General features: G+C 47.7%; 1 protein-coding gene across 2 annotated transcripts in view; it reads left to right on the top strand.

Moving 5' to 3' along the window:
- The window catches only part of CFAP299 (cilia and flagella associated protein 299), a 334792-nt gene that overhangs the window by 263361 nt on the left and 48741 nt on the right, over positions 1-22690 (top strand). For both annotated transcript variants that reach the window (XM_048510223.1, XM_048510222.1), the window contains exon 4: positions 2774-2916. In XM_048510223.1, the coding sequence (XP_048366180.1) occupies positions 2774-2916 (143 nt within the window). The remainder of the gene's footprint in view (positions 1-2773; positions 2917-22690) is intronic.

The raw sequence follows: 22690 nt of genomic DNA, 5'->3' as shown, positions 1-22690 counted from the left end.
GTGGAATGACGGTCTGGTGGGGTACATGTTCTGTCCACCTCACAGTTGTAGGGGCCGGTGAGGTACATTTGCATGCATCTGCAGTTGCAAAGGCTTAGTGGGTTGTAATTTATCAGGTGATGCTACAGTTGCCAGGTCATAGAATCATAGAGTTGGAAGAGACCCCAGGGGCCATCAAGGAGCCCCCAGGAAACCCTCGATACATGGTGCCCCTGCCCCCCCTTGTCTCCTTGTCCGAGCCCAAATGCAAAACGGCGGGGTGGGGGGACAGTCACAGCCCCCCTGGCTCCCTCACACCTCCCGCTTCAGCCAGAGTGGCCCAGCCACAGAGCCGGGAACTAGCCCCGCAAGAAGCCTGTGGCAACCACCAGTCAAACGACAGAGACTGCGGGCATCAACCCTCCCTCCCTCCCTCCCTGCCTGCCTGCCTGCCTGCCTGCCTGCCTGCCTGCCTGCCTGCCTGCCTGCCTGCCTGCCTGCCTGCCTGCCTGCCTGCCTGCCTGCCTGCCTGCCTGCCTGCCTGCCTGCCTGCCTGCCTGCCTGCCTGCCTGCAAAGCAGCTACTTCCCGCTGGGTCTCTCGTTCAGGCTGGAGCCCTACAAGGAGGGCCTCGGCCACCTGAGCAGCCTCCAAAACAGCCATTTTCTCTCAGGGAACTGATCTTTGCAGTGTGCTCTCTGGGGATTCTCCAGGTCGCCCTTGGAGGTTGGCAGCCCCCGGAAACCTGCACCAATGTCACTTTGCCTCCTATGTATCCTGACCTCCACCTGCCCATGCTGCCCAGACCCTAACTCTAATGAGGAACCGCGGGCGGGCGTGCACCATGCGGATTACCCGTCCCGTCACCCAAAAACCATCTTGTAGCCGCGCCCTGAAGATTACCACATGAAATTTCACATTTACTGTTCTTTAATTATTTTAGCACAAGAAAGCGTTTATCTAGGGTTGATCGTTTTAATGGGAGGGATTTTTTTTCCTTTAAAAAAAAATCAGGATAGATATAAACTATCTTCTCTGAGGCAGAAAGGTGAGGTGAAATTAAAAAAGGATAGAACATCTGAAGAAAACCTCATCCAGCGCACTTGTACGTTTTATGAATGAAAGCTTTATAAGTGGTTCTTAAATGAATTTTGAAGGGGGGCGGGAGAACAATGAAGATGAATGCTGACAGGTGATACAGGATCAAAAGCGAAAAGGGAGTCTTTGTACCTTTATCACAGGAATTTTTTTGTCTCGGATATTTTTGATTGGGTGTTTGAAGTTCAAAAAAGAGAAAGACGGAGACATATCCGGGGCTGCTTCCCTGCAGAGCTATGTAGATCTGTTGTTTTTCACAGGGCAGGTCTGTGTGAAAACACCTACTTTAGGAAATTAATTTTACAATCTGATGGGAATCGAAAGATGTCCTTTATGCCGTACACCAAAGATAAGGCAGTTTGCATGTTGCCAACTGTTTAAAACACCGGAACACCCCGTACAGTTTAAGGCGATTATTTTTAAATGGTTGTTTCTGCTTTTGTAGGATAAAAATTGCGAGCCAATTATTTACATATTTACCACGCACTTTCTTTTGAGTTCTTTGAAGCTGCTGTGGATTGTTTCTCTGTCATTTAGAGAAAAAAATTCTCAGGTTGCAATGGAAAATCTTTCATCGCAGTCTTGGTAAGAAGAAAAGTTCGTTTTTATACCCCTCTTTTCTCTCCCTTGAAGAGTCTCAAAGGGCGTTTCCCCACTTGCCACGACCCCTGTATGCCCTGCGCTGCTCTCAGCGCGCATCATTTCTGGCGCGCGCCCGGGCTTCCCCATGACCCCGCGGTCTGCATGGGGTCATCCAAAGGCGCTGTTTGGAAGAGTGCTAGGAATGATGCGCGCTGAGGGGGCGCGACAGCATCAGCGTCAGGGCGGCTGCGTTGTCACCGCCCCTGTAGTGGGGATTGCCGGGGGACCCCACGCTACTTGCCTACAACAGCGCAGGGCAGAAGGCAGGTGAGGCTGAGAGAGGCAGGTGAGGCTGAGAGAGTTGTGAGAGAACTGTGACCAGCCCAAGGTCACCCAGCAGGCTTCATGTGCAGGAGTGGGGAATCAAACCCAGTTCTCCAGACAAGGGTGTATTTCTCAGGGAGTATTGTTCGCCCTATCCCCAAACTCCATGTGGAGTTCAGGGGCAGGGCCCACAACACCGGACTCAGCTTGGAGCCTGCAGTTTAAAGCTCATCCTAGCTAGGCTAAGCCTGCAGTTTAAGGTTCAATCCAGCTCAACTAAACCCAGCTTTATACTTCTGGCTCTGCCCCACCCCTGCAGCTCCACCAAGCTGGAGGCCTGTCACAATAAGATGTGTTTCTCTCTACGGCACGGTAAGATGCACAAGACAAGTACTCCACACTGCGCCTCCGAGGGAAACACATCTTACCGAGTCACGCCTCCGAAGACGCCAGCCAGAAATGCAGGCATCTAGAGCCCATCTAGTCCAGCACTCTGCTACTCGCAGTGGCCCACCAGATGCCTTTGGGAGCTCACCTGCACATGTTCAGAGCAAAGACTACCAGACCACAGCCACACAGCCCAGAAAACCCACAACAGCCATGTGTAGGATTTTTGATGCATAAGTGTAGCCAATCAAGAAATGTGTTGCTGGAAGAAGACACAGATTGCGCTGAGAGTGGAGACAGCCGACTGAAATCTGGCTCCTCGGACATTGTGAGCAGCGCCCTTGCTCCCCCGCTTTGGGTTCTTTCTTAACCACCCACTTCTCCTTTCTCCCCCGTTTCCCTAGTCGATCATCTTCATTCGGGATCGCAATGCCCACGGCAATGAAGTCTCTGCGTATATCGACTATGCACACCGGCTGAAGGTGGATGACTTTGAAGTTTATTTCAGCGGGAAGAAGAGGCTTTTCCCCAGACGCTCGGACCTGAGGTTTCTTTTCTCTTTCATTCCTTTATGTTAGTAAAATTTAGGCTGTTAAACGGCATGACCCTGTGCACGGTTCCTCCAGTCTAAGGCCCCTTCCGCACGTGCAAACTAAAGCACATTCAATCCACTTTCACAATGGTTTGCAAACGGATTTTGCTATTCCGCACAGTCAAATCCAGCTGCAAAGTGTATTGGAAGTGGCTTGAAAGTGCATTATTCTGCATGTGCGGAAGGGGTCTAAGCCTATTGATTTCAGTAGACTAGAGAAACTCTGCATAGGATTATACCCAGAGTTCCCTCTGGCATTTATGGAAAGATCTAGGATTTATAACTCAGCCAGAACTGAGGGTACCCCAAGGCTTCAGGGGACAGCCTCTGATTTCAGTGGAGTTCTATTAATTTTAATCCGCTCCTCTTGCCGAGGCTGCGCGTGTGCCCACTGGCATGCTGGCAAACCGCTGTGAGACCAGTTTCCGTCATTTCGTTTAGCACAGCAGGTTCCTGAGAAAACAGGTGATCCCTTCGGAACCTCGTTTGCAATACTGAGCATGCAAGGAAGGAAAACCTGAGAAAGTTTTACATTTCTCGTTGAGAAGGAACATTTTCAAAGGCTTTGCACGTCTCTGCTTCAGGCAGAATGAAACAGCCTGCGGATCATGAAGCGCTTTGCGATTAGCGCTGGAAGCGAAAGGATGTGCAAAAGAGCTGAACCAAATCTTTCAGGTGAAATTCAAAAGAACTGGATGCTTGGGATCTGAACACCGAAGCAGTTTCTGTCCTGAATCTTGCAAGCGGCACCCTTGTCCTGGTACCAGGATATTGAGAAGGGAGAGGCACATGTTGAGCGTTCAGAGGCCCTTTCCACACAGCACTGGGAGAGCGGGTTGCAGACGAATAAAGGAACCCGCTCTCCATCGTGTCCCGTTCACATGCCTCTGTGCAGGCAGCAACTGGAGCCTGCGGAAGCAATGAGTCTGTCATGTTGAGCCCCACCACTGTCTACTGGAACAGAAGATGGAAAGATAAGAAGCTGTGTGTTTAATTGCCTTGAGCTATTCCCACTCAAGGTGTGGGAGCAGAAAGCCACACATATAGCAACAAGGAGCCAAACAATATTGCTAGATGTTGCTCGGCTAGAGGAATGTCACAGAATTTCCTTTGGAACCTCAGCCAGGTGGATTCAGGGAACACCAGACCAATAGATCATCTTGCTAATGGTGAAAAAGAGATTCTAATCTGGAGAACTGGGTTTGATTCCCCACTCCTCCACCTGAGTGGCCGAGGCTTATCCAGTGAACCGGATGTATTTCCAGACTCCTACATTCCTGGTGGGTGACCTTGGGCTAGTAGTTACAGTTCTCTCTAAACTCTCTCAGCCCCACCTACCTCACAAGGTGTCTGTTGTGGGGAAAGGAAGGAGCTTGTAAGCCATTTTGAGTCCCCTTGCAGGAGAGAAAGGTCGGATATAAATCCAAACTCTTCTTCTTGTTCATCTTCTTCTGGATTCTTTTTTTCATTAAGCAGCCATTTTTATTCAAACAGCTGAGATTATTTTCACACGGTTCATCTCAGTTGGCGTGAAGTTCATCTCAGTGAAGATTACACCTTGGCTTCGTTGTGTAATTTTAGACAGTGCTGGTGTTTTGTGGTTTTCCCATGTGGTGTTTCAGCTATCCGGAACCCACCCTGGCCACTTCCTGGCATTGCCACATGCATGGGTACACAGAATCCTTTGTACTTAGCCAAACCTTTATTTTCATTCGCTCTGAGTAAAAATTATTCAGATAAGTAGACTGGCTTACGAGCAAGCAATTGGACAGCAGCAGAGACAGTCTTTAATTGTGGTTGTATCCCAAAAAAGCTGCAAGGCTGTTTACTGAAGGATCTAGTGTTTGTTCGAGTGTATTTGCAGGGAATTTCCATCGCATGTGGACTGGGGTACGTTTGATAGTAAATGATCAATTCTTGAGAGGATGTTTTAAAGGGAGGGCATTTTCTGAAATCTCAAAATGGCTTGGGGATAGATTAAGTCAACAATATTATGGCAAAGGAGCCTGTTGGGAACCTGTGAATGAAATTGGTTTCTTGCATAGAACACTACTGGTAGCTCCTGGGCACGCCTTTTAAATGCTTCCCAGGGGAGGATCGACCCTGGACTCAGCCAATCCTGGAGAATGACAGTCCCCTGGGGCCAATAGGGGCCAGTGGAACCTTGTCTTGGATTGGTGAGCTCACTGGCTCTTTCCCCTAGAGCAGGGGTGGCCAACCTATGGTGCTCCAGATGTTCATGGACTACAATTTCCATCAGTTCCAGCCAGCATGAACATCTGGCACACCATAGGTTGGCCACCCCTACGCTAGAGCTCCTTAAGGGGCTGTCTACCCATACAAACTACAAGGGTCAGGAAAGGGATTTAGGTGTCTTAGTTGATAGTTCCATGGGAATGTCAACTCAATGCATGGCAGCTGTGAAAAAGGCAAACTCTATGCTGGGGATCATTAGGAAAGGAATTGATAATAAAACTGGTGGGCCACTGCGAGTAGCAGAGAGCTGGATTAGATGGACTCTGGTCTGATCCAGCTGGCTTGTTCTTATGTTCTTATGTTCTTATGTACCCTGCCCAATCTCCTCTAAGGAGTCCTCCCTGCCGCTTTAGCAGAGCTTCCCTGGGTCCCAGAGCCAGGGTCACCTCTGGTAGGTACTCAGGTGGGTTTGCTTCTACTGCTGATCATACTGCTGAGAGCCAACTGGGCTCCTTCAAGCTGGCTGACTCCTCAGTCAACTCCATCAAGGTCAGACCAGGCCACAACCAGATAGACGACTTCCCCACCCTCCGGGCTTGCTGTCACAGCACGCCTTGGGTGGGGCTTGCAATCTCCTGAGGAAATGAAGGGGCGGAGGTGTCGACCCCAGACAAATGGTATTCAGGACACATAAGTGGGGTGTATAGGAGCTGAAACGAGCACATGTCCGCAGAGCACAATAGGGCACAGTCTGCACGGGGGCTTCCAAAACCTGGAACTGACCCTGTTCCAACCCAAGGAGCTTTCCTCCAGTTCCCCTGGAGCCAGCGTGGTGTAGAGGTTAAGAGCAGGTGGGTTCTAATCTGGAGAACCAGGTTTGATTCCTCCTCCTCCTCCTCCTCCTCCTCCTCCTCTTCCTCCTCTTCTTGTTCTTCTTGTTCTTGTTCTTCTTGTTCTTGTTCTTCTTCTTCTTCTTCTTCTTCTTCTTCTTCTTCTTCTTCTTCTTCTTCTTCTTCTTCTTCTTCTTGTTGTTGTTGTTGTTGTTGTTGTTGTTCTTCTTCTTCTTCTTCTTCTTCTTCTTCTTCTTCTTCTTCTTCTTCTTCTTCTTCTTCTTCTTCTTCTTCTGTTAAAGGTGGGCTTATTAGGCTGGAGCCAAGTGATAGGTTCAAGTCCTACACGGTTCTCTGTGAGAACTGCATTGTGTTTGACTGTTGGTTCCTAACACAGATTCAGAGATTTGCCTCAGCATTTTATTTTATTTTTTGCATCCTGCTGTCCCACTTGTGGCTGGCTCCGTCACCCCATTCGGCATCTTGCTTGTAAGATTTATCCGCAAGTTTTGGAAATCTATCTTAGTGGTTAATTGCCCTCGTGATCAGCAGTGGCGTATCTACCTAGGGACAAGGGGTACCCCTTGTCCCCAGGCGCCACTCTTCTGGTCACGTGGGGGGCGCAAAATTGGCCCCCCACGTGACCAGGAAGTCCTGCTGCCTCGTTGTTTTTGCGTGCCTCAACCTATCCATGTCAGTCGAGGCACGCAAAAACAATGAGGCAGCAGGACTTCCTGCTGCCTCCAAGCACCCTCAACCCCCCCTGGACTCCCCCTCCCTCCCTTCCTCCCCTCCCCAGTCAGAAGAGACTGCAGGCTGCCGGCTGGGAGCCCAGCTGGCAGGGGGAGGGGAGGTGGGCACCCTAGACCTTTGCCATGTCCATGGTGACATGGGTGGGGTCAAGGTCAGTGGGGGGTGGAGCCGGGGTGGCGGTGGGGCAGAGCCTGGGGGGGCATCCTGGAGACAATTTGTCTCCAGCCGCCATTTACCCATGGTGCGCCTCTGGTGATCAGATATTGCTGACACAAACCGCCATCAGATTTTGTCACGCTTGCTATCCTATGTGATCTGCTCTCAAGATACCTCATGGAGCTGTGATTAAACCACCTCCTGACCTCCAATAAGCTAATTAGACTCAACTTTTTAAACCTCTCCTTCAGGTGCCTGTACAAAGAATCCAGACACCGTGGCACTTAGCTATTATTACAACACCTACTAATTGCCACAGCATTAAGGCTCTCTTTCACACAGCAGGACACGACTCCATCTGGCCGACAAAGCAGATGCAAGAACTTTTCCTACTAGAGTATTTTTTGCATTTCTGCTCTTAACCAATAGGCAAGAGCCTTGAATGTGGCATCTGTACACTTTGCCCGAACACTGATTGTCTTTTTGATGGGAAGTGAGGGGGGGGGGGGAGTAATGGCAGCATGCAGACCGCAAAACTGCTAAAAGACAATAAGAACCGCCATTTGCTAAACCCCCCCCCCCCGCCCCGTTCACGCTCATCCATCTTCCGATGTGCTGTAAATCCAAACATCAAGAACGACAGGCTTTTCCCAGTGTGGTCTGGAATCACTGCTTCAGTATAAAACTGCAAGGACGGAGATGTTTCAGTGTGTTGATCAAATGCAGGGGCAAAACGGGTGTTTCAACCGATCGACTAGTCTTATCATTTTTACATTTTTTAGCATTTATTGATTTATCAATCTATTGAGATGGTTGTTTAACTTTTTTAAAAAAAAATCTAAAGATATAAAGATATGCAGGAGCGGGAAGGCCATGGGCAATAGAAGTGATTTGTTAGGACAAGAAGCAGGAAGCAACAGGGAGTAGTGGGAGGGGAAAGCGCGCAACGCAGCACAAGGGTGTGTGTGTGCGGGGGGTAAGACTAGGCAGGCTGGCTGCAGTCAAATGGAAGAGGTCTGGGGCAAAGCTGTGCCCCCTGGCAAATCTGTCTCCTGCTGGCAGCGAAGCAAAATTAAAATTGTGCTATAAGTGGATTTGCTTGCCGTGGAGAGAGTGGAAAGTGGAAGCAGGGCCAGAGGAAATGTATCCATACAAGAAACCTTGCCGCAGCGGACATTCACCTCCACCACGCAGCAAACACCTTGTGTGTAATTGACCACTGTCTGCTGTGTAAGCAAAGTCTTCTAGGCTGCCTCGGAACCATGTGTGATCTGGTTTGAGCTCCTCAGAAGGAGAGTGGGTTAGAAATGCAATTAATGAAGAACACATTGAGACAAATAACACATGGAGGGCTATAAAATACTTTCTGTGTTCACATGCAGTAAGCAAGCATGATACTAGTCAGCCATCCCCTACGTTCATCTGAATTGTATTTGCAGTTATGTACCCCATTAAATTAGCAGAACACAAACTTCTCTCCGGGGATCTTATCTGTAACACGGCACAGCTTTGGCCCAAACTGGGTGGGGGATGTGATTTGGATGATTGATTACTCTATTGCTGGCATCAACAGACAGATTATTTCAGCAGCCACCGTGTGATGGTTCCAGCAAAGCATTAAGCCCCAACATTGTATTCATTTCCCTTCATCTACATCCCTGCTGGTTCCAATTACAAGGATTCGCAAATGTGTTCGGAATTAGACCAATGCAACATCAGCAGCCTTCTCAATTCATGACAATCACGGTTCACTAACAGTCACCAACCCGGTGTACATTTGTTCATTTCGTACATTTCTGTGCCACTTGTGCTGATAGAGACATGGAGTTGGAAGGGACCTCGGGGGTCATCTAGATCAGGGGTAGGGAACCTGCGGCTCGAGAGCCGCATGCGGCTCTTCTGCCCTTGCACTGTGGCTCCATGAGCCGAGCCGCTGGCCCCATCCTTGCCCGCCCTGCAGGCAGCAGGGCGGGCGCACCAACGCTTCTCAGAATGAGCGGAGTAAAAGGTTAAAAAACCCAATATATACAGTGTTATCTTTATTTTAAATGTCAACAATTATTTGCGGCTCCAAGTGTTTTCTTTTCCCATGGAAACTGGTCCAAATGGCTCTTTGACTGTTAAAGGTTCCCTACCCCTGATCTAGATGAACCCCCCTACACAAAGAAGGAAATTCACAGCCTTTCCCTTCCCACTTTCACAGGGGCTCCTGCTCAATGCCCTGAGGAAGGCAAAAAAACCCGCTAGGATTGCTGGCCGATCTGGCCTGGAGGAAAATTCCTTTCTGACCTCACAATGGCAATTGGCATGACCCTGGGCACGTCAGAAAGGGTTGTGAGAACCAAGCATTGACTCATAATATATAGAGCCACTATTTAATGATTTATTTAAATCTCGATATTATTGATTTTATTTGTGCTCTATCTATTTGTTTGTTCACCGCCCTGAGCCCTCCGGGGAGGGCAGTTTATAAATATTATTATTATTATTATTATTGTTGTTGTTGTTGTTGTTGTTGTTGTTGTTGTTGTTGTTGTTATTCATCCCTGCCTGCACTTCCTCCGCCCAGCCCCTTCAGGTCCCTCCCCCTTTCTCTGGTTCATGGGGAACTGGCCAATCCTAGGTTTGCCTCTCATCCCTGGGAAAGGCTTGGGAACGGTCTGCCGCTCCCTGTGGCTAACTGCCCCAGCCTGACCTCACCAGGCTGCCGGTGGGCCACAGGGGCATGGTTTTGGTTCCCGGCTTCACAACCAAACAGAGATGGGGAGAAAAACCTCAGCCCAGAAAAAGCCAGGTAACCGGGAAGGTTGACCAACAGCCTGTTCACAGAACGAATATTACATGGTTACATGTGGTAAATGAACCAGACTTTAATGTAGCAGAAATCTTTTTTTAAAAAATGATTGGAACCGAATGCATTTTGGCCAGTAGGTTCAGATTGTTAAATGGTTCAGATTGTTAAAACGTACACTGTAGATTAAAAGGATTCAAATTTTTAAAAGCGAAATGCAGCATTTCTGACGAAGCTTTAAAACCTACTCGAGAAGCAGGACCAGTTCATTAACTAGGTCACAGGTGTCAAACTCGCGGCCCTCCAGATGGTATGGACTACAGTTCCCATCATCCCCTGCCAGCATGATGCTGGCAGGGGATGATGGGAACTGTAGTCCATACCATCTGGAGGGCCGCGAGTTTGACACCTGTGAACTAGGTATTGGAACAGGTTGCGGCTATCCAGAATCACTTTGAACTGGTTGTGGTGGGCTTTCCGGGCTGCGTGGCCGTGGTCTGGTAGATCTTGTTCCCAACGTTTTGCCTGCATCTGTGGCTGTTACACAGTGTGTAACACAGTCTGGACACCGTGTGTCACAGACTTCCCTCTGTGATACACCTCTGAAGATGCCAGCCACAGATGCAGGCGAAGCGTTAGGGACAGGATCTACCAGACCACGGCCACATAGCCCGGAAAAACCACGAGTTGAATCCGGCTGTGAAAGCCTTCGACAATACAATCATTTTGAAGTTTGTGTTATATCTGGTCCACAGATCTCAGTAAGCCAGGTCAGTGAATCATTGTTCTGTGGTGTGAATATCCACATTCAAGAAGCAAGATGGAACAAATAGGCTGTTTGTCAGCCTTCTGGCCTGCCAGGGCCTGAAGCCACAGCGTCACCAGCTCACCCCCTGCTTCTGCTGCCTCAAAGACTTCTCGTGCCCCTGTCTCTCCTTTATGTTGGTTGAGCCAGCGTGGTGTAGTGGTTAAGAACAGGTGCACTCCAATCTAGAGAACCAGGTTTGATTGCCTACTCTGCCACTTGAGCTGTGGGGGTTTATCTGGTGAACCAGATTAGCTTGTGCACTCCAACACATGCCAAGCTGGGTGACCTTGGGCTAGTCAGTTTTCTCTGAATTCTCTCAGCCCCACCCACTTCACAGGGTGTTTGTTGGGGGAAGGGAAAGGAGATTGTAAGACCCTTTGAGTCTCCTTGCAGGAGAGAAAGGGGGAATATAAATCCAACCCATCTTCCATCCAGCTCCAACTGCAGACTGTGCTTCTTTTGTAAGTAGAAGCTTAAGTCCCACAAGCAACAGTCTCTTGTTGAGTTGAAACAAGCAGAAGCACCTCAACGTCCAGTGGCGTACCCAGGGGGGGACAGAGGGTGCAAGTGCCCCAGGCACTACTCGTAAGGGTCATATGGGGGTGCATTCGGTCATCCCTTCCCCCCCTGCACCCAAACCCAGCAGCCCCCGCCTACTTGCCGGTCACCTGGCCTGCCCCCTGCTCTCCCAGCCTGCTTGGCGCCATCTCACTTAGCCTGCTAGCTGCCCACTGCTCATCCAGCTCGCCTGTTGCTGGCTCACCAGGCCACTCACCAGCCCTGCTGCTTGCTGCCTGCACAGGGAGGAGGGTGCAATTTGGGGAGGGCAGGGGTGTAGTTTCAGAGCTTGCCCCAGTCACCCTTTTCTGAAGGTCTGCCACTTCGAATGTCAAGCCCCTGACAGGTTGGTCTTGCCATGTCTTCAGAGGAGCAGAGGCGTAGCTGCAATGGGAACATCTGGGGCGGCTCGCCCCAGGCACCGCCATTGCAGTCAGGTGCCGGGTGTGGGAGGGAGTGTGAGTGTAACCCCCATGCCCAGAATGGGTTGGCCCAGAATGGGTTGACCCAGCAAGGGGTGGAGACTCAGAGCAGCAGAGAGGCTGCAAGAGCTCTTTGCAGAAGACAAGGGTACCAGACTCGGACCTTGATTTCTATAAGCCCTTAACACCTTGTTAAGGTAATTGCAATATTGTTGGGAACTACTGGGAAGGTAGTTGTTGTTTTGCTATGTTGTAAATGTTGGAGTTTATTGTTTCAGGGTTTTCTTTTGTGGTTGTAATGGGTGAGAGTTCTCCTGGAGACCTTCATCATGTTGCAACCTGTTCATCAAGCCCTTGGAGTCTTCAGGAGCCAGCCAACTTGCAAAGAAGATTTGGACTTGGCAATATCAGTAGACTGTAAATAGAAGGACTTGAAATGCAACCTGAACAGGACCTTGAATTGTAACGTTAAATGTTGATGTTTTAAAAGTGTAAATTGTAAAGGAAAGTAAACCATTTTGTTGTTTAAAAATTGTTGTTGCAACTCATTCCAAGTACTGCCCCACAGAACCCACAAGCTGAGGTTACATGAGCATGTCGGGGGTGGGGTGGGAGGGGGTGTGCAGGCAGTTCATGTCCCAGGCACGGTTCCCCCTCCCTTCATCACTGCAGAGGAGGACGGGAGGTTCCGCATCCTGACTGACTTTCACTGCTTGCAGTTTGCTACATAGGAATGCTCAGGCTTAATTGAAACACTTTTCCCAGGGCAAGGGTGAACCCGAACTTTTATCTCAGAAAGCAAGGCCTTGTGCAACCTTGTCCTGGGAGGCGAAAGAGAGGTGTTGCTTGGCAACAGGACAGAAGAAAGACGTGCTGTGTGGGAGCCCGTGGGACAATTGGGGACGGAAGCTTTCATTTTGGCCAAGATCCTTGAAATGTTTACACTACAGTTTGAGCTCCAATCAATAAATCAGTTTTGTTGTCACTGTGTCTGTTCATTGGGGAGGTCCACCAAACCGAATGACAACCGTGCGACCTGGGCAGTAAACGTGACTCGTGTCACACGCAAGCATCATTATCGGTGGCAATGTGTTGCACCGTGGATGTGTGGGAGTTTTCCACCGTGAACTCAGCCAGGTGTCAGTCTAGCAAAAGCAGCCACCAAGGCCCTTACTCAGGAAGATTCCTCTCTCCGGCTGTCTCCACAGAAGCAGACTGCTTGGCTCTAATCTGTCTGATTTCATCCGCAGCATTTTACGAGTTATTTCCTCATACTGGGTGAGGCTCGCACCAGCTCCCAAAAGGAGACGGCATGGACCAAGCGTATTATTTTGTAGCCTAGGACGCCACATGGCATCTGGGACCAGGAATGGAGAGTCTTGATCTTTTTCTGGGGAATCCAGTGTAATCTTCCGAATGGAACTTTTTGAGATACATCTGCGAGGCCCTGCGGTTGCTCATTTGGAAGGATTCATTCATTGCAGACTTCTCGTCTGCTGACAATTATTTGCATTTGCAATCATATCATCGTGCTCTGGAATCGGGGGTGGAGCGAAGTGGGGGAGGTTTCTGTTGTTAAAGATAATGTATTACAATTTTGCTGATTATCTTGGGTGGCGTTCTTTCATCGGGGACCAGTCTGACCATTATGCATAGAAAAGAGGCCTGCCTCAGGTGGCGGATTTAGGAGCGGGGGGGAAATCTCCAAGCGTCTTTCTACCATGATGGTAGATTCCGTTCAGATTTTATTGCCGCAGGCACCAACGTTTGGTCCATCTGTAGAGATGGTGTCAAAAGGCTCCTTCTTATTTGGATTGGTACGCTGGGTATCGTGAAGGGATCAAAGTTGTACGATTCCCTCAGTGAGTGACTGTGTAAAATGTAATAGGTCCATGGATCGGTCACTGGACACTGCGATACACCTCTGAAGATGCCGGCCACAGATGCAGGCAAAACGTTAGGAACAAGATCTACCAAACCACGGCCCCACACCCCGGAAAACCCACAACAACCAACTCAGTCATTTGTTGGAATAGTTTTTGCCTTTCTTCAGTAGACCCAAGGCAGCATGCAAAAATTAAACTCAAGCAAAAATCCTATTCACCTGTTCTGGAGAACTGGGTTTGATTCCCCACACCTCCACCTGAGTGACAGAGGCTTATCTGGTGAACCAGATGTGTTTCCGCACTCTTGCATTCCTGCTGGGTGACCTTGGGCTAGTCACAGTTCTTTGGAACTCTCTCAGCCCCACCTGCCTCACAAAGTGTCTGTTGTAGGGAGAGGAGGTGAAAGGAGCTTGTAGGCCACCTTGAGTTGGGATATAAATCCAAAATCATCTTCTTCAACTCCATGATGCATTCTGCCCTATTACATCTGAGAACCAATTGCCAAACTCCTCCTCCTCCTCCTCCTCCTCCTCCTCTTCTTCTTCTGCTTCTTCTTCTTCTGCTGCTGCTTCTTCTTCTTCTTCTTCTTCTTCTTCTTCTTCTTCTTCTTCTTCTTCTTCTTCTTCTTCTTCTGCCAAAGCACATCCAATTTTGCCTGCACCAAATATTCTCATGTGAAGATATTACTACTTGCTCTTTAATAACACATGTAAAATTAGTTTTAATTTGATCGTACTGATACATTTCACACTTTTCTCTCTTAAGTCTCATTTATGATGTTCTTCTGTCCCTCAAGTCCACAAGTCCTCAACTCACTTCCCCCCCACCCCCCAATCCTTATTGATCTCTATTGCAGACAGAGTCTGGTAAAACCCAAAGGATTGCTTCCACTGTCTTTGGCTCATTCTGCACATGCAGAATAATGCACTTTCAAACTGCTTTCAGTGCTCTTTGAAGCTGTGTGGAATAGCAAAATCCACTTGCAAACAGTTGTGAAAGTGGTTTGAAAACACATTATTTTGCAGGTGCGGAAGGGGCCTTGGAAAAGAGGGGAACTTCCCATCTCTCTAAATGTGGTGCAGGGAGCTCCGTGTTGGTAAGGAACAGTGGGGAAAGTCTAAAAGTTACAAGTTCTGCCCTCAGTCGAAAGAGCCTTTTCTCCTCCAAGGCATGTAGGAAATTGACTCAGGAATTTTTTGAAAGCGAACAATTTAGCATCTGAGGGAGAACTGTCAAAAGACGAGTCTTCCACTGTGGAAATTAGGACTTCCTCGTTGTCTCTGGTTTCTCCACTCAGCGCAATGAATTTTTTTTCATTAGCTCTCCAAGGTTGTCAGAAGACATTACACCAGACGGCCAAGTACCATCCATCTCAAATTCTCCCTCCCTTTGGGCTGGGAAAGTTTTGGACAATTAAAAATATAACGTGATAGTCATGCTTCAGATCTTCTGGGCAACGCCAGAGGGTCTTGCATTTGATCTTTATGGTTCCTTTGGCTTCCTTTTTGGTTTTTATTGCAGTCCTCTGTCAAGGGAACATTAGTTATGTGTTATAATCCTCATTTGGTTCTAGCTTGTTAAAGGAAAGGAATGTGTTAGCACAGGAGTTTGAACTGAAACCTGGGTCTGGAGTCTGGGCTGTAATTTAATCCATTTCTCCTCGACTTGTTTGTGTAATTTGATGGGGCGCAAGAGTAATTCAGTTTGCTGCTGTGTTCACTTTTGAATCATATTCTCCACTTTGCTCCACTCCAATCCAAATGAATGATAGGAATAGAAATAGTGAGCTCCCACTGAAATCTTGAAATCTTGAGCTTGTGTGATCGATGCTACGTGGATTTTGCCGCTGAAATGATTTTGAAAAGAAAAACGATGACAATAAACAGGCGAGACGGCTGGCGCGAGCTCAGAAAATGGCGCCAAATAGGAAGTCCGGAAACTGCAGAGAGGTGTGGGAAACACCTTAAAGAGATCGCACAGCGAGTCAAAACGTTTTGGAAACATTTCACCACAAGAATTGCTGGGAAAGAGGGTGTATTTAAAATGTGCTCAGGCTAGAAATAAAACATTTTAGGAACTCCTTGGAGGATACGTTTTATTCCCTGCCCCAAAAATGACTATGCAGAAAAGACCAATGTGAGCTGAACCAATGGATACTTGAGAACCTCTGCTTATTCCAGGCACTGCAGCACCAAAATGCATCTTATTTCTGATATGAGAGTCAGGAAGAGAGGCTAGCCTCAGCTGGAAGAAGCAGTCCTGGTTTCAGTCATTGCTTTCAAACAGTTGGATAAAACTCTCCTTGGGATAAATGTCCTCCTTTAATGCTGACGAAACATCTATTCCCTTTTGAAACAAAATATATACAGCCCTGACGCAATGACGAGACCAGCAGAACTAGTCTGGCACCTCTTGGGTACGGTTCCAGGATGCCTCGTGGCAAAAACTCAAATGATGAAATCTGTAGGCTCAGAACCTATGCTTACCTAATGGGTCTTGGCTGTGTTGGCTGAGGTTCCCTCCCTTTGGTGAACCGTGACACTTGGAAACTGACGATCTGGCTCAGTTAACAAGCCCTGGGAGGCGATCGAGCCTTCGCTGGGCAGGCCGCCTCGCAAAGCTGCTTTGTCACATGCAAAAACATTTTCTGGAGTTTGTGAATTTTTCCCTCCCAAGGAAAATAGAAATCAGTTGTAATAGGACAGAATGCATCAAGAAGAAGAAGAGGAGGAGGAGGAGGAGGAGGAGGAGGAGGAGGAGGAGGAGGAGGAAGAAGAGTTTGGCAATTGGTTCTCAGATGTAATAGGACAGAATGCATCACACAGTAAAAGAAGATGATTTTGGATTTATATTCCAACTCAAGGTGGCTTACAAGCTCCTTTCCCCTCCTCTCCCCTCTGAGGAGGAGGAGGAGGAGAAGGAGGAGGAGGAGGAGTTTGGATTTATACCCCACCTTTCTCTCCTGTAAGGAGACTCAAGGTGTCCTACAAGCTCCTTCCTCTCCCCACAACAGACACCTGTGAGGTAGGTGGGACTCAGAGAGTTCGGAGAGAACTGTGATTAGCCCAAAGTCACCCAGCAGGAATGTAGGAGTGTGGAAACACATCTGGTTCACCAGACAAGCCTCTGCCACTCAGGTAGAGGAGTGGGGAATCAACCCCAGTTCTCCAGATTAGAATCCACCTGTTCTTCACCTCTACACCCCACTAGTGTGTATACTGACAACTGTGGCCAATTGCTCACTGGAGGGTGTTCTCCACTTGTCCCATTGTGGCATGAAAAGGAAGAGGAAGCGCATCAGGACAAGAAATCAGGCCCCAACATCCCTTCACTTTCAGCGCACTGCAAAGAAGAACCACGTCAGGACAAGATTTTGTGCCCGAGGCTCCTCCTCTCTCAGCGAGCCACAAAGATGTACCACGTTGGGACACAATTTCTTGCCCTGAGGCAAGACACGCCACCACGCACCAGAGCCTTTGTGGGTAGTTGGCCTGAGGGTCTCCATTAGCTATCAAAAAAGGCAACGGAATCGAAAGAGCAGAAGCCAAAGAGATGCGGAAGGAGAAAAGAGGTCTCATTTGCGAATCAGACAAATCGTTTGATCCATCAGGAATACCATGCATTCTTTTCCCTCTCTAGTATTTATTTTTCCTGATTGCATTCCAAAATTTTAAAAAAAAAACCCACCCCAAAATAAATAAAATGCTCTCTTTCTGTCGGGCTGAGATTGAACTGTTGCAGAACAGACTTTGGGGGAAAATACAATCTTTCAGCCATCACGGGGGTAAGTCAACAAAGAGTTGTGTGTGTTTGTGTTATAAGGGGGAGGATCACATTCCCCTCCCCTCCCCAAAAAACGTTCAGAATGGGTGTTTAATTCTGTTCCGTGACAGGTCATTTGCACAGAAGGGGTTTTTTCTCTCTTTGAGCTCTGTAAAAGGATCCCTTCTCCTCCACTTCTCCCCTGATCAGTATCCAGAGAATATGGATTGAGGCTGGAATTCCAACCTGCTCTAGCAACAAGGCCTGGAAACGAGGCGGCAGGACCCAGATCCAAGAAGGCAGCCAAAGCAAGCCAGGGCTGCACTGTTCCAGCTTTGTCTCTGGCCGATGCACCTGCGTCTCTATACATTGCAGCCACCAGCCGAGGGGAGCGGGCGGGGAGGGAAATCCCTGAATGCTGCTTCTCATGACATCCCTGGATCAGAATGTTCCTTGTAACGGTGGTGTGGTTGGAGGCCAGCTCTCTTTTCAGCGCCGGTAGACCCTGATGTTTGCGGCACGCGGACAGGGACGACTCTCGGGGGGATTGAGAAGCTAAGAAAAAAGTCTGGCTCCGTTGATTTATGATTGTGGCAACCAAGCGACACAGAGAATAATTCCAAGGAGATGACGGGCTGGAACAGTTGGGAGGGGAACATAAGAGAAACTGGAAGAAGAAGAGAATCCTATGAGGAGAGACTTAGGGAGCTGGGGATGTTTAGTTTGGTGAAGAGAAGGTGAAGAGGTGACATGATAGTCATGTTTAGATATCTGAAGGGATGTCATGTTGGAGAGGGAGCAAGCTTGTTTTCTGCAGCTCCAGAGACTAGGACCAGGGTTAGTTCTGAAAGGGGGTGGGGGCAGTGTAGTGCATTGGTTAAGAGCAGGTGAACTGTAATCTGGACAACCAGATTTAATTCCCCACTCCTCCACGTGAGCAGCAGACTCTAATATAATGAACTGGATTTGTTTCTCTGCTCCTACACATGAAGGCTGCTGGGTGACCTTGGGCTAGTCACAGTTCTGTCAAAACTCTCTCAGCCCCACCTGCCTCACAAGGTGCTCATTGTGGGGAGAGGAAGGGGGGGGAAAGTTTGTAAGCCACACCATTGGACTGATTCATTGCTAGATCTGAAGCATGTGAGCCATTATAAATCAAACATCATAGAAAGATGTATTACCGAAGGTTTTCACGGATGGATTCAACTGGTTGTGGTGGGTTTTCTGGTCTGTGTGGCTGTGGTCTGGTGGATCTTGTTCCTAACATTTCGCCTGCATCTGTGGCTGGCATCTTCAGAGGTATATCGCAGAGGGAAGTCTGTGAAGATACACCTCTGTGTATACACCTCTGAAGATGCCAGCCACAGATGCAGGTGAAACATTAGGAACAAGATCTACCAGACCACGGCCACACAGCCCGGAAAACCCACCACAACCAACATCATAGAAATAACTTATATGACATACCATTTCAACCCTGTTGTGTTTCAGTGGAGTCAGTGGAGTCCTCAAATATTGAATGGTCAATCATGATGCATGCATGTAGATATGCTTTGGGTCCCTACTGGAGGAGAGAGTATTTGAATTAAGTACATACATAAATAGAAACCAGCCAATATACATACATGTAGAAATTAAATTAACAGGTGGTTCCTGAAAGCTTATCTGTTAGGTTCTTTGTCTGCAAGGAAAAAGGCAGTAATAATGAATAACTTTGTTTCGGGGAAAAGCAGGAGCCCTGTCGATAGGGCACATATTTTCAGTACAGCGCGCTGGGAGCCGTAAGTGCAAATCCCCTGCACATCTGGCGCAAAACATACCTGCCTCTATAAATATTCCATTTAGAGCCCTAATATTCCAAGCAGCATACTTTCAAAACGTCCAACAATCAAATTACATTTAACTGCATTAAGCAGACACGGAGAAACCAACTGATTCCATCAGTTGTATAAACAAAAACACACAAGAATCTAATTTGACTCATTGTGCAGCCGAACAATTCCGAAGCATGTTTCTATTAATCCTACGGAGCGGGGTTGCTAGACTGCCAAAAGACAATCAGCCCCGTTGGGGTTTAATTTTCCAGCCATTAAATTTGTGTATTGAATTTAGTCTAGCTCCAAATTCTTCTTTGGGGAGTAATTTTGCTTCTTGGTGCATTTTTTAAAAGGAAATAATAATTCTACCTCCATGGGAGAAATGTTCCTGTGTCCACCATCTTTTATCCCACCTTTTGCCTTCCTGCCTCCATGACCATATATAAATTCACTACGGGAGACCTTTTCCTCCTCTTCCCAGTCCCTCAATCTATCTAATGTCCAGAATTCCACTCTTTCTCTATACATATGACTCTTAACAGATAGAAGAAGATAAAGTTTGGATTTATATCCCCCCTTTCTCTCCTGTAAGAGACTCAAAGGGGCTTACAATCTCCTTGCCCTTCCCCCCTCACAACAATGACCCTGTGAAGTGGGTGGGGCTGAGAGAGCTCCAAAGAACTGTGACTAGCCCAAGGTCACCCAGCTGGCATGTGTTGGAGAGCACAAGCTAATCTGGTTCACCAGATAAGCCTCCATGGCTCAAGTGGAGGAGCGGGGAATCAAGCCCGATTCTCCAGACTAGAGTTCACCTGCTCTTAACCACTACACCACACTGGCTCCCACAGCAGTTCCAATTTCACCTTCCTTTTCATCGTACCGTTTTCATTTTGAGCAAAACCAACCGACCAATCAGTATGTGGCAGGTCTTTTCGCCCTCTTAACTATATGGGGCTAATGACTGAGCTGTTTTGATGGTCACATATGAGGTATTCAACCTTAAGAACACCAAAAACGTGAAGGGAGTCTTTCAACCCTGTGGCAAATCCCCCTTTTCAAGGCACCAAACAGAAGTAAGATATATTAAACAAACTCGATGGGAACAGGAGATATTTCGGATGCAAATCAAGCAATGTAATTATAACAATCGCCAGGGTTTGGCACAGGCACAGTTCTTAATCGTGCTTCATATGTTTCTTCGGTTGATGAGATGTCATAAGAACATAAGAACATAAGAACTAGCCTGCTGGATCAGACCAGAGTCCATCTAGTCCAGCTCTCTGCTACTCGCAGTGGCCCACCAGGTGCCTTTGGGAGCTCACATGCAGGATGTGAAAGCAATGGCCTTCTGCTGCTGCTGCTCCTGAGCACCTGGTCTGCTAAGGCATTTGCAATCTCAGATCAAAGAGGATCAAGATTGGTAGCCATAAATCGACTTCTCCTCCATAAATCTGTCCAAGCCCTTTTTAAAGCTATCCAGGTTAGTGGCCATCACCACTTCCTGTGGCAGCATTTTCCAAACACCAATCACACGTTGTGTGAAGAAGTGTTTCCTTTTATTAGTTCTAATTCTTCCCCCCAGCATTTTCAATGAATGCCCCCTGGTTCTAGTATTGTGAGAAAGGGAGAAAAATTTCTCTCTGTCAACATTTTCTACCCCATGCATAATTTTATAGACTTCAATCATATCTCCCCTCAGACGCCTCTTCTCCAAACTAAAGAGTCCCAAATAGAGAAGTTCTTTACTTTAAGCTTTATAAATTCCACAGTTGCTAAGATGTGATAGGTTCTTTACTTTGAGATGGTTCAGTACAATGTCACTGGCTAATGGATTCACGCTGACTTTGGGTTCTAACAGGCTGGTACCTTTTCACACTGTACGTGACACTGTCTTGACACTATTAGGTACCCACTTTACATAAAGAGTCCACCCTGATCTCCTTTATTGGAGATTTGTAACCCCAGGAGATCTCCAGCCACCACCTGGAGGTGACCTTGGTTCACCAGGTGATCACTTCATTACACTGTCATGTAACTCAGCTAGGTCTTGTGTCACCATATCCAGCTTTCTGTGCCCTAAAGTGACCCCCCAAAAAATGGGAGCGACGGCCAGAGGCTTTATCTAGGGAAAATGTAGCCCGGTGCAAAATCTGAGTTTTCTGCCCCCCCCCCCCATGGGCAGCCCCCTCCCTCACCACAACCAAGCAACTTTTTTTGCACCAGGTCTTGACATCAGTATATGGACCCGGGGGGGGGGGGAGGTGGGATGTGTCCCACATGACTAAATAGCTGCAACCCAGGGACATTTGACCCCATTTGTCCCCCTAGCTGGTACGTCCCTGGCCACACCACAACCAAGGAAAAAAATACTCAACCCAAAGTCAAGATGATCCCATAATACTTTCAAAGACTTGCTTAGTGGGTTTTTTTTCACAGATGTCTTTTTAAGTTAAGTGTCCTTCTAGTATGAATCTTGAGACCATCCAAGATAAACCACGAACAGTGCAATCCTATGCAGAGTTAACCCAGTCTAAGTCCATTGAAATGAATGGGCTTAGACTGGAGGAACTCTCTTTAGGATTGCACCATAAATCAGCCTACGCATCAAATATCTTGAGGAAACCACTTCATACCACTTCCAGCAGTTTCCAGCTGTGCTATTTTGGGTGCTTTTTAAATCAAAATGTCAGGATGTGTGTATGTTAAATACACAGTAAATATTTTAGTCACACTTTAAACGATTTTAAATACTTTCACATGATGGAAATTGACTGCTGATCATCCAAATCAGTGGCCAGCCAGGGCTGATCTAATTATTGCCACAAGATGTGAACAACAATTGGAAACCCAGGCATTCTCTCAACAACCCGGTTGTATTGACTGTTAGCCATGACAGCAAACTGGAACTTCCACGGTCAAAGTCCCTGCACCTCTGAATATGAGTTGCTAGAAAGAACAACAACAGGACAGGTGCAGTGCCAGTGTGGGGGACTCTAATCTGGAAAACTGGGTTTGCCTCCCTGCTCATCCACCTGAAGCCTGCTGGGTGACTTTGGTCTAGTCACAGTTCTCTCTGAACTCTCTCAGCCCCACCTACCTCACAAAGTGCTCATTGTGGGGAGAGGAAGGGGAAAAAAGTTTGTCAGCTACTTTGAGACTCCTTGCGGTTGAGAAAAGCGGTGTATAATTCCAAACTCTTTTTCTTGTCTGCTTGTGGCCTGGAGTCATCCGCTTGGATACTGTATGATGCAGGATGTTCCATCAGATGGACCTTTAATCTGGCTAAGAAAAGCTGACTTTACATCGAGAACAGCTAGATTGGAATCCAGAAGTGTTTGGGAGGCCAATAAGTCAAAACTCCCTTTGTCAGATATAAGACTTCTATCCAGCTGTTTAACTGCAGACCAGGGGCGTACCGCCCCAGGGGACATATGGGGTCAAACGTCCCTGGGCTGCAGCCATTTAGTCATGGGGGGGGGGGAGAGAAAACTCAGATTTTGCACTGGGCTACGTTTTCCCTAGATACGCCTCTGCTGCAGACCAACATCCTTACTCTCTGAAATTATGTCCTTTAGGCAGTATTCCCATTATTATGAGACGGCCCAAAGTGGTGAATTCAGACTTCCAAGCTCATGTTTTTAGCTTTTACCACCCACTTCCCAGCAGTAGCTCTTGCATAATGGCTAATGTTTCACAACAATAAACCAAATGTTAAATACATAGCATCTATCAATTGTTATGGTGCCAAAT

This window comes from Sphaerodactylus townsendi, linkage group LG10 (genome assembly GCF_021028975.2).
Source record: "Sphaerodactylus townsendi isolate TG3544 linkage group LG10, MPM_Stown_v2.3, whole genome shotgun sequence".
Classification (NCBI taxonomy): Eukaryota; Metazoa; Chordata; class Lepidosauria; order Squamata; family Sphaerodactylidae; genus Sphaerodactylus; species Sphaerodactylus townsendi.
This window is presented reverse-complemented; position numbering and strand designations above follow the sequence as displayed.